Source organism: Hyperoodon ampullatus, assembly GCF_949752795.1.
Source record: "Hyperoodon ampullatus genome assembly, chromosome: 11".
NCBI classification, from domain to species: Eukaryota; Metazoa; Chordata; class Mammalia; order Artiodactyla; family Ziphiidae; genus Hyperoodon; species Hyperoodon ampullatus.
In genome coordinates this window covers 93662281-93677405 of record NC_136924.1, presented here as the reverse complement: position 1 = coordinate 93677405, position 15125 = coordinate 93662281, and the positions used below count along the sequence as shown (strand labels likewise).

Sequence of the window (15125 nt, the reverse complement as noted above, 5' to 3'; positions counted from 1 at the left end):
GGTCCAGAGCCCGTGCTCCGCAACGGGAGAGGCCACAACAGTGAGAGGCCCGCGTACCGCAAAAACAAAAAAACAAAAACTACACTTTTAAGAATCTAGTCGAGGCACAGGACTTGACAGAGAAACAATAGCAGCAGACCTATCGCAGAGCCAGGTTTGCTTGTTTAAGGCAAGCCTTTCTTTTGTACCAAAAGTAAGTAGTCTCTATACTATGATTACTGCTATCAGGTCACATAAATATATACAGTTCATTAACAGATTAAGTCACAGTTACTAACCCTATGTGAAGTATTCTTCATTAATGAGCTTTTACAGCAAAACAAAAAAATTTTCCCTCCAAACTAACTGCTACCTAATAAGGATGGTGGCTATTTTTATACCTTAACAATGTCTTAATATCAAATGAGTTGGTTGTATACAAATGATTGACTTTGGAGTATTTTTAAATGATGAAAACATACAATCCTCAATCATCTTAAAATTTTACTGCTCAAAAGCTCCCACCCCCAATTACTGGCCTATATTAGATGAAAATGTACTGTGAAGACTTCATTTCTAAATACGTATCAACCCTTTAGAATATCTGTTCTCAAACTTATTGAAGGGTCAGATAAGCTCTTGGTGGTACATCACAAAGTATTTTTATATTAAAATTAAAATAATGATAATTTCTGCTAAACATATAATATCTCATGATATGCTAGTTAGAAGAGTTATAGCAAGTGTCAGAGGCATAACAAAATTTCCTGAAAGAAAAATTAATATTGAGAAAATTCTATGCCTTAACTGTTTTTTACGTTGTGAATATGCCATTATCTGATATAAGCAACAAAATCCTTTGGGCCACTGTTCAGAAAACCAGGGCTCAGCAGGAGCCAAGTTCAAGATTATAAAAGTTCAGAATTATAAAAGACCACTTCAGTGAAGAATAGCTTACTACAGGGCACAGAAAGCACGCTATGCTGAAGTTCAATTCTCAGATAATTTTAATGACATCAGTAATGGGCGTACTTCACGCCATACAGTCACAATGAATACTTTTGCATTTAAGGAATATAATGAAATTTTATTCATTGCCCCCCAGCATGGATGTTGAATCTAGCAATACTCCAAATTCAAAACACTTTTTCCCTTTTTCCCCTGATTTGTGCCCTCATATATTAATTTTTTATCTTCCAATTAAAGATCTTGTGTTTAATAATCAAGATAGTCTACTTTTAAGCTTAACTGTCCATATAATCTGAGGGTCAATAAATCTTTCCTGAATTTTGACAATTCTCATTGAAAGGTACTCCCCAAAATGTTAAGAATCCATCTCAAATACCAAGAAAGAGGATTCTGAGATTCAGCTGAACTGCCTTCAAATAATTTCAAACAAATTGGCACACAAATTAGTATTTTGCAAGAAGAGGCCATTGCCATCGCAGTACAAGCACTTGAACTGAGATATAACAAGGCAATATTCTTCTTAGTTCATTATAGTGCAAGTTTCCACATGGGAAGCCCACCAGATAAAGATGCACATTAAAAAATGTAAACATACAGAATTCTCAAATTCTAAGTGATACCCAGTTATTGCTAACCTTTCCATCTTCATTTGAGCATCAAGCGCCCTTGTGTGTCACAGAACGCAACTTCAATGTCCATTTTGTTAGAACTTGAGCACTCTGTTCCATCAACAGGAAGAGTTAACACTCGCCTGACTGAAATGCAGGATACTAATGGATTACCATTTATTTATACGCAAAATCAAGTGCACCTGATTCATACAAGGTACTCCCAATAATATAAGCATTACTCTGAAACTGTGTTTTTTTCTCTTTAAAAAGCTTACTTAGGTATATTTTTAAATTGCTTAAACAGTTAGTTCACCTCTACCAAAATTCTGAATCCCTTCTTCCACTGTTTTCTCTTCGGTCCTGAGATCCAGAGAGGCCTCAACAAAACAGAATTAAAAAAAAAAAATCATTCGATAACAACTGACCAACATCTGTTAAGGTAAAACTACATTAGTTTAAAAACACATTCAACTTTAGCAGAGAAATTTCGGAAACATGTAAAAAGCAGGAAACCAACTTCTGGCAAGGTGGCAGAGCAGTGCTAGAATCATTCCACAGGTCAGCCCTGAGAGCTGAAGATGAAGCAGCCCCAGTACCACACAGGTCAGGCAGATTACATAAGAGCCTTCCAATATTCCCCTCCACCCAAGTTCTGACAACTGAGAAGCTAACAGTTTGCCTTCTCATGTAATCCATATTGTTAAATTTGTTAAATCGTCTTAATCCATCATGGAATAAGAGGGAAGACACATAAAAAATATATGAGGTGATTATAAGAATAATTCATGGATAATTTGAAAAAAATCTAACATTCACATTAGGTAACAGAAAGATATTAAACTCATGTCACACATTAGAAGAGGTATGTATGGAGAGATCATTCTGAGAAAAATTGGCCTAAAGAACATGAAAATGTCACCAACAGTTAATAAAGGGAAAACCCAACGATAACAAAAAATTCTCTTTTTAAATAGATTGTCTCTAACCGGAACATATTTAAATGTTTTACTAGGAAAGATACATATAAAAATGATTTCATACTGTGATATTATATGCTGAAAGTACTGCAAGGATATATGATTAATTTACAACAAAAACTTAATGGTTAAATTTGTAACTCTTAAACATTTTCTATATGTGTTGTAAAAAGACATTTTAATGAGCATTAAAACAATCTTGGAAGTAAAGAGGAGCAATAACATGTCTAACCTTTGATCATTATGCGAACACAGCAGTCCAAATGAAGAGCTAAGCTGACGGGGGTATGGAGCTAGTAGAAATATTAAAATGAAACCTTAATTTAGAAAATTCCATTTTATCAATCCTCAGATAAAAAACTGTGAATAAATTATGGTATTTTGGCAAAATACCCTACAATACTGCTAGGGGAGGAAGCAAGGTGAAAACGCCCAGGGGAAAAAATTAATATATGACAGAGGGGTGAGTTTTAAGGTAGGGACGGAAGACTTGCACAACCAACGGCCCCATAGCATCTCACCAGACAGCTGATCTCTCCCACAACAGCAGCACCCCAAATGGATTTTTATAAATATCTATCTTCCTCGATAAAATTGTTGGATTCCTAGAGAAAACAAAGCCCTTTATCCAAAGTTAGTATTAATTTTTTTTTTCCTTTCATTTCTTAAATCTGCTGGCCTTCAAATGTTAGTTAACATGAAGGCCATTTGGCTACTTCCAAGTATCTATAGTTTGCTGCTCTGAGATGGACTTTAATTTTTTTCTTCTTTTCTTCTTCTTTTTTTTTTGGTATCAATAAAGCCCAGACATTCCTGGTCAGTGATGCCTTTATTATTCCTGTTTCCTTTGTACTCAGTCACTTCACTGGGTTTAAGGCATGCTTTGTGTATTTAGTTTGCAAAAATAAAACTTTTAGTACAAATTTATTTTTTATACAAATTTTTATGGCACAAGCAGCAAATGTGCTGTTTTAAGAAAATATATAAATATCTTTTCCTTCTGTACAAATATCTCCAGTATGCCCTACCCCATTTATAATTTTTATCTGTACATGGTCTGCCTCACCCTTCTCGAAGAGCTCCCTCCCCCCCTCCAGATCTCAACCGAATTCGTGTTTACACTTTCGTGTGGGAGGCAGTCAGAGGAGGAGGGCCGCTCCTCAGGAGGAGTCTGTACAGGGAGAGGGCGGCGGTGGGTAGAGGTGATGAGAGTAGCTCCTCTCTGTGTATGGAGAAGGTGGGCAGCTTTCATAGTTCTCTTCTGCCGACAAGTACTGGCTTCGGGGCGTGGGAGGCGGAGGCACAGGCTCTGAGTCATAGTTCAAGTCACTAGTGTAGCCCTTGGCTGTGGCCACTGAGGTCATTATTCTCCGACTGGGAGCGTAGTCACTGTCACAAACATCTGTGCTGCAGGGTGTGGTGGGCGGTGCAAAGTGCCGGTAACTGTGTGGCCTGTAGCTGGCATAGGGAGAAAATCAGGAGAGGCTGAGTCAAACTTCTGGAGAGGTGGTTTTCTCTATCAGAATACAGAAGTATTAAACGCAAACCTCACCTGCAAGACGATAAGCTACTACAATTTAAGGCTGCACCAACCAAGAGGCAGTTTTCCATGGCAGATTGGAGGAGGAAGATAGCATGTGTTTCATATTTGTAGATAAAATGTGATTAGAAGCAATTAAAAGTGGATAGAATGGGAATGCAGAGGTGAACCCATTCTAGCCTCTGGGTGTGCGCTTGTATCTTTAAGTTACCCTGTATCATAGAATAAAAAAGAACTATTCAAAGTTGTATTTAATGGTCATCTTTGGAAAATCTCTCAGTTATACATTTTGGATTTAGTCTATATAGTGGACCTCACCAATTTCTGGCTCTCCATGATCTGTGAGAAGAATGGGTCTTTATTATCTTATATTACTCAAACACGTTAGCATTCTCTCAATACTCCTTAAACGATCTATGATTTACCTGATGAATAATTTAATGATGTCTGAAGACTTCACTCTCTCTTTACAACTCAAATACTGTACAAGCCAGGCTGAATTTTGGTAGACAGCCTAAGGAGCTTATCTATCCCATTATTATTACTATCAGCAAAGGGAAATTGCTGTGGGTTGGGGGAAGGATTGTTGATTCCCTGTATGTAGACAAGCATATTGTCATAAGAGTGGCTCTAACTGAACATCAAAATGATAAATTCTAGGTATCCATACAGGACCAGTGAATTTTCTAATATGTATTTCAGAGTCCTAATTTATTTTTTACACCTTTTAAGCTACCTTTTCAAGTAATCTATAGCTGTTAAGTCAAGTCTATAGCGTGGCTAACTAAAGAAAAAGGCACTGGAAAGAGAGAAGTGTACTAGTGAAAATAAGAGCTGACAAATTGCTGGCTTTTCTATCATTTCTACTTCTATCTATAACTTCTTATACCATTCATAGTCTAAATATAGTAAAGCTGATCTTATTTCATATTTATCTCAATCAAGATTTATATGCTTTCCCATCAGACAAAATGACTGTAAGAGTAGGGCAAGAGCAAGTGTAAAACTGAAGTAACGATTTATAAAATACCTAGCGATACAAAGTGCCAGATAACAACACCTCAGGATAAAAGCCATGTGAGGTAAGCCCTCAGTGGTATGAAAAGAAATGGCTGCAAGAGACCAAAAGTTACATGACCTGCCAAGCAGGTTCTCAAGCATTTTTACTACCAGTACTGACATGATGTCATAGTATTTTTTAGGTCTTATCTTTCTGTCCAATCAGGTGGCGAGCCTTGGAGAAATTTCTTGGCTCTATATTTAAAAGGCCCAAATTCCATTTTCATGGGAGAGAAACAAAAAGAGGAGAGAACGAAAGGAAACAGAATTAACAAAATTCTTTTAAGTTCCGCAAACTTTAAGTTAGACAAAAGTTTCAACAAATGATAAAAAGTTTCACTCTGAAGAAATAAACTGGGCTTAATTTGAGATGTGGGAAATGGTTAAATAAGAATTGTTTTTGATGCAATTATGTTTACTTGAACCAAACAGTGTTTTATTCAATTTAAGGAAATTAATTTTTTAAAAGTAAAATTTTAGGTCTTTCGTTTTTTCAATTTTCTGCCTTTCTATTTGGCTTTTTAGAACAAACCTGTGGTAGGGAAAGCAACATTTATAATAAAACATAAAAACAATCAGTTCAGAGCCAAGCCTATCTTATCCATAAACTGAAATGAGAATTGTGAATGAGATACTATAAACAATTTCCACTTGCTTTCTACACATCTATAAGGTTATATATCAGGGCAATCTGACTGGAATGCTAGGAAACACCTGATCTCGAAGACAACAGGCACTTGAGGGATGCCAATAAACACTGGGTGCTAAGTGACGAGAGAGTGTAAGTTTTGGACTTTCCGCTGGCCTCTCGAATAAGACAGAAGATGACACACTAGGACTTAACTTGCTCGTCCCTATGCTCTACAGCCTCACGAATCAGCACAAAGGCATAATCCCCCCATTTCTGGCTTACAAATACATTTCAGTTATTTTAGTGAGTCATGATTTATTCCATGCAACTATATGAGAAACTTTTCGTTCCAGAGTGTAATAACATATGTAAGCAAGAGGTGAACTTAAGCTTCTCTCAACTTTTCTCAAATTCTGTTCCCTTAATACTCCTGCTGTTTTAGAGTTCTCGAAATGCTCCCAACCTTAGTTTTATCCCAATATTCCACTGAAGACTATCAATCAAACCTAACCTCAGCAGTAACCTATTTTGCAATCAAGTCACTTTGGGGGTAACTTCCTTAGAATACTGCCAAAGCCTGGGGGCTCTACCTTAATACTTTAAAAGACAGCATTTTTGACTCTCTTTAAAAAATGTATAGTGCCCTGAAGACCCAAACAGACATTTCTCCAAAGAGGAAATGCAGATGGCCTGCAGGCACATGAAAAGATGCCTGACATTGCTATCATCAGCAAAATGCAAATCAAAACCACAATGAGCTATCACTTCACACCTGTCAGAAGGGCTATCATCAGAAAGAACACAAATAACAAATGCTGGCAGGATGTAGAGAAAAGGGAACCCTTGTATACTGTTAGTGGGAATGCAAATTGATGCAGCCACTGTGGAAAACAGTATGGAGGTTTCTCAAAAAACTAAAATAGAACTATCATATGACCCAGCAATTCCACTCCTGGGTATATATCTGAAAAAATGGAAACACTAATTCGAAAAGATATGTGCACCCCAATGTTCCCAGCAGCATTATTACAATTGCCAAGATATGGAAGCAACCTAAGTGTCCATCAACACATGAATGGATAAAGAAGATGTGGTACACACACACACACACACACACAAAACGGAATACTATTCAGCCATAAAAAAAGAAAGACATTTTGCCATTTGCAATAACATGGATGGACTTGGAGGGTATTGAGCTAAGTGAAATAAGTCAGACATTGAAAGACAAATACTGTATGGTATCAATTATATGTGGAATTTAAAAAATACAACAAACTAGTGAATATAACAAAAAAGAAGCAGGCCCACAGATATAGAGAACAAACTAGTGGTTACTACTGGGGAGAGAGAAGTGGGGAGGGGCAATTTAGGGGCAGGGGAATAAGAGGTATAATCTTTTAGGTATAAAATAAGCTACAAGGATATATTGTACAACACAGGGAATAGCCAATATTTTATAATAACTATAAATGGAGTATAACCCCTAAAAATTGTGAACCACTATACTGTACACCTGTAACTTATATAGTATTGTACATCAACTATACTTCAATTTTAAAAAAGTATAATGGCCTGAAAGAAAAGGATTTGTGGTAGGGGCAATATCAGCATTACCAAGACAAGATGCCTGTTCTCTCTTGGTGACCATCATCTATTCATTCAGGGCTACAGCAAACTCACAACTAGAATACTTGCTTCTAATAAATACTTCGATTTATACTGGTGGAGGATGTGTATTACCTGTAGGACCTATGAGTGGAAGGACTGTTTGAAGAATAACCAAATTCCATAGTGTAATGTGATCGCTCTGTGGCCGGGGATGGCGGAGGGTTCAAAATCTAAAAGGAAAAATAATCAAATTATTGAAATAAGAATAGTCTATTCCAGACAGAGACTATTAGCCTTTTTTCAACTTCTTTTCCTTCATCTCTGTTCATATTCCTTTCCATTACAAGAGTAGCACAATCCTGTTTCAAAGATTTGACCTAAAATAGTACTTCAGGACTGTGGCTCTCCACCCCCCAAGACACAATTTCATTATGGCTGAATAGCACAAGGTGATGAGAAGGGAATCTGTAATCTACAAGTCACTGGTTTAAGTATAGCACAACTGGGTTCTGAGTTTTTAAAATTATAAATGTTTAGAGAAAAATTACTGACTTAGGAGAAATACCAGGTGTGCTTCTTCTCTTGGGAGGTCATGGAATGAAGGTCCTTAGCCTCTCAGGAGGTACTATTCAATAGTTCTACTTTTACCCAGTATATGAAATTAATGTCAGTGTTTTCAAATATGCTGGTTGCTACACAGTAAACTTAAAGAAAGATTTCTAAGTGCTCACGTGGTAGTAAATCCTTTGAGCCTTATATACGTAAATTCTATACTAAAAAACTTTTTATATTACCATCACTGAGTACCCACATTTAAATAAGTTAAAAATCTAAGATCCTGTTTATCTTAGTATTCAAAGTGAACAAAGGAAAACAGACTGCTTACTGCAGGGAAGTAAGTGCCTTTGGTGCTTGAAGAACTACTTGACGATGCTCCTGTGACATGAGCTCGGTCATAAGGGGGTCCACTGCTTCCCCCCATGATACTGAGGGAGCTTATCATTGATTTACCTCGAGACATTCCTAAAATGAAGGAGGATAATACTGAAGTTGAATAAGGTCTATAAAAATGCATGAAATAATTTTATTCAGTACTAGAATTACAAATACCAATAGTCAAATAGTTTGGCTTTAAAACAATTTATGCCCTCTTTCCCCAATAATAATTGAAAACACTTAAAGGAAAAGAGAAACAAATGTTCCCTAGAAGTGGACACTTCCACTGAGAGCTGGCCTAGAACAAGGACAAGAATAGCTCCCAGCCCTTCCTCTTCCCCAGAATGGAAGCAGAGCTCTTCAAACTGAGAGGTTTTCAACCTCTTAGAGGATCTGAGAAAGAAAGAACTGTGGAGAGTGGAGGCTGCAAAGCAGGGCAGACTAAGTAATAGATCTGCTCAAAGGAAAACTAAACCCATTTTTAAGGGCATAAACTCACTGTATGGAAGATTATTGCTTTATCTACTGGATGCAAATGTTGCTGGAATCACAACTACAATGCTAAAGAAGAAATTCCATTTTTTCAAAGTGACTTCCCAAATTCCACTAACAAAGTTAGGTATGGTAACAAGGAATCATTAACAGTTTTAAAAATCACATGTTTCCTTCGAGTTAACAGCCAGAATAAGTTCTTATTTTCACAGGGCTCTTGGCCTGGTATCTCTTTCTCCATATTCATCACAAGAAAGGCTTCTTTTCACTGAGGGTACCAAAATGCATTGAAAAGAAAGCTGGGGCTTCCCTGATGGTGCAGTGGTTGAGAATCCGCCTGCCAATGCAGGGGACACGGGCTCGAGCCCTGGGCTGGGAGGATCCCACATGCCGCGGAGCAGATAGGCCTGTGCATCACACCTACTGAGCCTGTGCTCTGGAGTCCGCGAGCCACAACTACTGAAGCCCGCGCGCCTAGAGCCCGTGCTCCACAGCGGGAGAGGCCACCGCAATGAGAAGCCCGCGCACAGGAACGAAGAGTGGCCCCCGCTCGCCACAACTAGAGAAAGCCCACTCGCAGCAACGAAGACCCAACGGAGCCAAAAATAAATAAATTTATTTTAAAAAAAAAAGAAAAGAAAGCTGTACGTCCCTAGAGCAATATGGTCTCTCCCAAGTATCGAACATCTGGCAACTTGGCTATGTTTGAACGAAACCTACTCCCACTGTCATCACCTAAGTTAGGAGAAAACATAAGATGATATATACCTCCCTGCTATCACTCAGGTATTTCTAAATCTCTGTTTGCTGAAAAGGAATCTTCATCCATTTCTTGGCCTCGTTTAATTCCTGGGCTCAGTAGTACTGAGGTCTCTTGGTAGTGAACCAACCTAAAGAACTGTGGTTTATGATTCTTTTCACCAAATGACCAGTTGATTCATTTTCAGTAGAGCACATCCAGAAAACCAGTATATGCAGTAAATGTATTATATATAAATGCTTGTATGTACATATATTTGCTTTATATCCTTTGGCAATTTCTACCAAACCATACCTAAGGACTTCTGTGTAAAGAGAAGGTGCTAAAAGTAAAAGAGAACATTTGTTCTTATAACTGTTTAAACCCAAAGCGGTCTACGTGGACATAGACTGTAGGCAGTATTCTGTTTCCATAATGGAAACGTGGCAATCTTGCCAGGACCCAAGACTTGATTCTCAATGGATCAGTCTCAGCTCACCTGGAAGGGATCCTGACAAAGAGCTTGGGTGTGGCACATAACCAAGGGGCACAGAAGCTGGTCCATGAACTACATAGTCATTAGTCATGGTTTCCCCATCGCCCTTCATACGTGGACACAACATCCTCTGGCAAATAAAGTATATGGTTCCAGACACAAAAATGGTAACAATTACTCCAATAACTGAACCAACTGTATTGGTGGCCTGTGGTGCTGGCTCCTCAGTTGGATCTAAAATGGGAATGCAGTACAATTATATAATGGAAAAACAACTGTAGGTTCAAAATAGTAATTAAAAAGAGGGCTTGCAAGCAGAATGTGAGGCTAATGAAGACAACTCATAAACACTTTTCTCTTTTATGAATACATATACATCATGCCCCATGGATATATACATAAACGTCATTGTTAGGAATCAAAACAAATTATCCTTAAGTGAAAACAGACATAGAGCAATACATTGGGAAGTATAACTGTAAATCAATAACAAAAGTGTTAATTATAGATTTAAACACCATTAAGAAGCTTAAAACCACATATATAGATAAAATCTATCCTAGTTCATTCTGTATATCATAAAAATCAATAAGGTTACTTTGGAATTTCAGAGAAAATTTTAGGGTCAGAAGGGATGGACCTGGAAAAGTCATCAAATGTTTTACCTGGAATGGTAAAGAAGACAAAATCAGCTCTGAGCTTGATTTTAGGTCTGAAAAGTGACAGTTAGGCCTGGTGAAGAGAAAGTAGAAGCTACAGATGAGCATTAGCTCTCAGGCCCAATATACTGCTACCTTAAGGGGGAGTCTAGTTGCCTGAGGGCAAGGAATATAAAGTCTCTGATACTTGAGTACCCGAGGACTCAGAAAGAAAAGCCAGAGCATGAGATGCCCATGGCATCTATATTCATGGAATCCCTGAGCTATCTGAGGCTTTAGAAGCAGAGGGCATCAATATTAGAGGTAGAGGAAAATAGCAAAAGGGCTCATCAGATTCAGAGCATTACTCTTCTATTCAGAAGGAAAAAGCCTTCCATTCTGAATAGTCAGACTATATTTCACAATTGCAGATCCTTTAAAAACCTTCCTTCTGCTTCATCTTGCCTCAAAAGAACCCATCCACATAGCTAACTCACCCTATGATTAAATCCAAGAAATGAGAAAAAACAACATCACTAAGTTACACAATATGTAGGGGCTGCCAGTCCCATATTATCACCTAGGGACTCTGAGGCACAGACTCCTTAGTTCTTGTGAGCAACAGCCCATCTTTCTCATTCTTTTTCAGTGCACTGGCATTCCTTTCTAACGCCAACCTTCAAGAAAGAACAGTTTACACTCACCATCTCCAGTTCTTAGTCTCTGGGTCACATCTTAACTCACTGAAATTAGACTTCTGTCCTCACTACCACAATGAAACTAGTCTGCAAAGGTCAAAGTTCTCCCATTTGCCATAGTCAATAAACTCTTCTTCTCACTGACATTTCTATACATTCGATATTGCTGACTCCTGTTTTCTTCTCAAAAATGCCTGATCCTTCCAAGATGCCACTCTCTCAGTTTTACCATCTGATTATTTGTTCTGTTTCCTCTTGTTGGCTTCATTCTCTTCTGTCTGCCTCAAGTGCAGGTGCTTCCCAGAGTTCTGTTTACCACCTGCTATTTTCCTCCGCTGCTTACTCTCCCTGGGAGATTTCGTCTACTGCCTCAGCTGTAATTAACATTAATAAACTAAAAAGCCCATCTCTCTCTCTTGAGCTACAGACTCATATAGTTAACTTTCTGAATAGCTACAATAAGATACCCAATGGGCAACTTTAATGCAACATAATCCAAACTGGACTCATAGTCACCATCATTTGTCAATGTTTCCTAGATTCCAGGGGTAAGGTAGATCATAAATAAATGATGGCACCTGTAGCAAATTAAAGGAATTTAAATTAAATTTAAAACAAAAATAAACTAATTAAAAATCTACATCAGCTAAACATGACATCCACAGTCAAGATACAAAATGATACTTGGGTTCTTGGTCTCTGCCATATACTCTAGTCTATGACTCCAGTCACTCAGTGAGGTAACCTGTGAGTCAACCTAGACTTATCAACTCTAAGTGGTTACCAAACTCTTTTTATTCTATTTCTGGAATAACTTTGAAATCTATCCCCTCCCTCCTTTCCACCACCACTGCTCCCCTTGATTTAGACCTCCACCGTCTTCTGCTGGAACTACAATAGCCTCCAAAGCATTTTAAAATCATAGGCTGCAAGGCATTAGATGGTAAAAACAACTTAGTGGGTTGAAACCAGCATTTTGAAACAGAAAACTTCAGAATGCGTTCCACACAATATAGGTAAATACTGTTGTAGACACTTTCAATTGTGTGTACTCACATCTTTGTATTCCTCTTGATGTGGTCAAAAAATTTTCACATCTAAAACCAATCTAAAAAAGTCCCCTGCCATAAACTTATCACCTCCAATGCATCTGCTTTACAGCTTTCACAATTATGTAGCCATGCCAGTCCTTCACTTAAGCTTTCAATGGCTCTCCATTATTCTGGAATACTGTCTAGACTCTTTAGAGGAAAAGCAAAACCCTTCGTGATCTCACCTTTACATATGCTATCTCCAGCTGACACCCCTCAAGATAGGAGCCTGTATTTTGGCAGTCCAATTGACATGTAACTTCTCAAAGGTGCCTGTTTCACTCTGGTTTTGAGCAGGACAGGACAGTCCCTCTGCCTGGAATGCAATCTCTCCACTTATCCGCATAAGTAACGCTATTCACTGACCAACACCCACCAACCTTATGCACCATTTTTCTAAGACGTTTTCCCTGATGAACCCCATCTTCATTCCTAAAGATCTGACTACTCTCTTCTTTGTGCTAATCCTTGTATAGATGTCTATTACAGCACATTTAATATCATTTACCACACTCCTTTATCAAGTACCTACTATGAGCCAAGCTGTATATTTTACATACATTAAATCATTTAATTTTCTCACAAAAGCCATGCTAAATATTATCTTCATTTTAAAGATGGAGGAACCGAGGCCTAACAAGAGCAAGTAACTGCTGGTAAGCGGTGAAGTTAGAATTCAAATCCATCTCTGCCTGGCTTTAAAATCCCTCTTCTTACTATTACCTCCCACCACAGAGGGCTCTGAGAACACTGGTACAGGTACCATGCATCCTCAGCACACAGCAGGTATTCAGCATATGTTTGCTGAATAAATGAATAGTTTCCAAAAATTTTAGTGAGTCTCCCATTTGAATTTTGTAAAAATACCAGCTTAAAGTCTTTGATAAGATTAAAGAGCTTTAAAATGAGTTCTGTCTAAACTCCACAAAACCAGGGTAGGTAGACCTGGCTTGTGCTGAATTCCATTCAGAACTGTTTGTCAACTTGGGATATATTTTATGTTAGGACATTAGTCAATAGTTATGAACCCTGAAGAAATACAGGTTATTTAGCCTAAGGTCTCTAGACCTAGGGGTGTATGGTGGCTCAAGTATCCTCAGGCTGCATTTTAAGGAAGCTCTTAAAGTCACTGAGAGACTGGTAGAAAATTACCCAGAAAAAAAATGGGAGATTTTAAACATGGACCAATGTTCAGAAATTCTTAAGTTTAGACCACTGATTGATTTCTACATATCTAAACTGAGAATTTCCTAACTTTAGTTTTGGCAAAACACTATTCTTTTCTGATGCTTTACTAAATGTTTCTGTGAAGACTTTTGTACATAAGAAAACAACTGTATTTAAGAAATTATTAAGTATAAAATGTAAGAAATCCCTGGTACAAATAACTAACTTAATAACTTGTTTCTTAATAAGGAAATATTGGTTGTAAGTAAACCTCACACATAAAGAAAAGGAAAAGTACTTTAAAAACTCTCCCTTAAGAGTAATAAACAAGATTTTAGTCATACTTACAACAATCCAGTTCATCTGATTTGTCGCTGCAATCTAAATTATGATCACATTTCTTGTGTTTTCCAATGCACTGACCATTGGCGCAGCGGAATTGATCAATTAAACAAAGCACTAAGGAAAAAAATGCAAATAGTTTTCTTATTTTTGCTACCATGTAAAGGTAAACTCTGGCAAAAGTCAAAAAGTGCTTTCTGGGCGCAAATGAAAAACAAATCAGACTTTTACAGAAAACTTACAAATTATTCTCTGGGGATTTCAACTGGTCGAGAGAAAAGAGAAGACAAAGGAATCCAGCACAAAATTTCCTATTTTGTTCTTTATGCTAAATTTCATCTTTCACTAATAATTTGTCAAGAATTAAAGAATTCTACATGCATTTCTGGACACTAAAAATTTCCAGAGAATTTGTTTGTTTTTCTTGTTTTTGTCGTGGTTGTTTTTTTACTGTGTTAAAGTTTAGCAGATAAAAGAAGAAAATATGAAATTATTTTACATTGTAATAAATAAATCCACTAACTGAAAGCTCATTGGAAACAAGGACTAGGTTTTACATACTGAAGGTCTAATGTTTTGGCCTCATTTCTCAACTTGCAAAGCTTATTAACGTGTATAAACCTTACGCATGTTAAGTGAATTAAAACAATTTAGAATGCTACTATGTTTAGAAATAATAAAGTCAAATACACTTGAAAAACCCCAAATCTACCACTGAATGAGCCAAAGCAATACTCTGAATTTCAAACAACTTAATTGAAAAAGGACTCCATAACCAGGCCTAGGAATTTCGGATACCTTCACAGTTCTTCTCATCTGACTTATCCTGGCAGTTGGCATCTCCATTGCATCTCAGGGCACCATCAATACACTGCCCACTGGCACACTGGAACTGGGACTCTGAGCACACAGGACAATTGAGCTCATCACTGTGATCTTCACATTCAGTAAACCCATCGCACCGCCAAGCCACAGGGATACAGTCAATTTCTCCCGTGAAACAAGTAAACTGCTGAGGAGAACATGTTGGGGGTTCTTCAAATGAACAAGGGGGAGGGGAGTGACAAAAACACAATCATAGTCACACAGAGGTACAAACATTTACACCTGAGTGAAGCCCATTTAATAATTAGCATGTACAAAACACTT

General features: G+C 37.6%; 1 protein-coding gene across 5 annotated transcripts in view; it reads right to left on the bottom strand.

Moving 5' to 3' along the window:
* Positions 1 to 2952: 2952 nt before the first annotated feature.
* LRP6 (LDL receptor related protein 6) overlaps positions 2953 to 15125 on the bottom strand; it is a gene marked incomplete at its 5' end in the record, with an annotated part of 178027 nt that continues 165854 nt past the window's right edge. For 3 of the 5 annotated variants that reach the window (XM_079714740.1, XM_079714744.1, XM_079714742.1), the window contains 6 exons: positions 2953 to 3994; positions 7510 to 7607; positions 8264 to 8400; positions 10044 to 10274; positions 13983 to 14093; positions 14775 to 15011. In XM_079714740.1, the coding sequence (XP_079570866.1) occupies positions 3697 to 3994; positions 7510 to 7607; positions 8264 to 8400; positions 10044 to 10274; positions 13983 to 14093; positions 14775 to 15011 (1112 nt within the window). In that variant the 3' untranslated portion in view covers positions 2953 to 3696. The remainder of the gene's footprint in view (positions 3995 to 7509; positions 7608 to 8263; positions 8401 to 10043; positions 10275 to 13982; positions 14094 to 14774; positions 15012 to 15125) is intronic. The other 2 variants (XM_079714741.1, XM_079714743.1) reach the window with 2 other exon arrangements.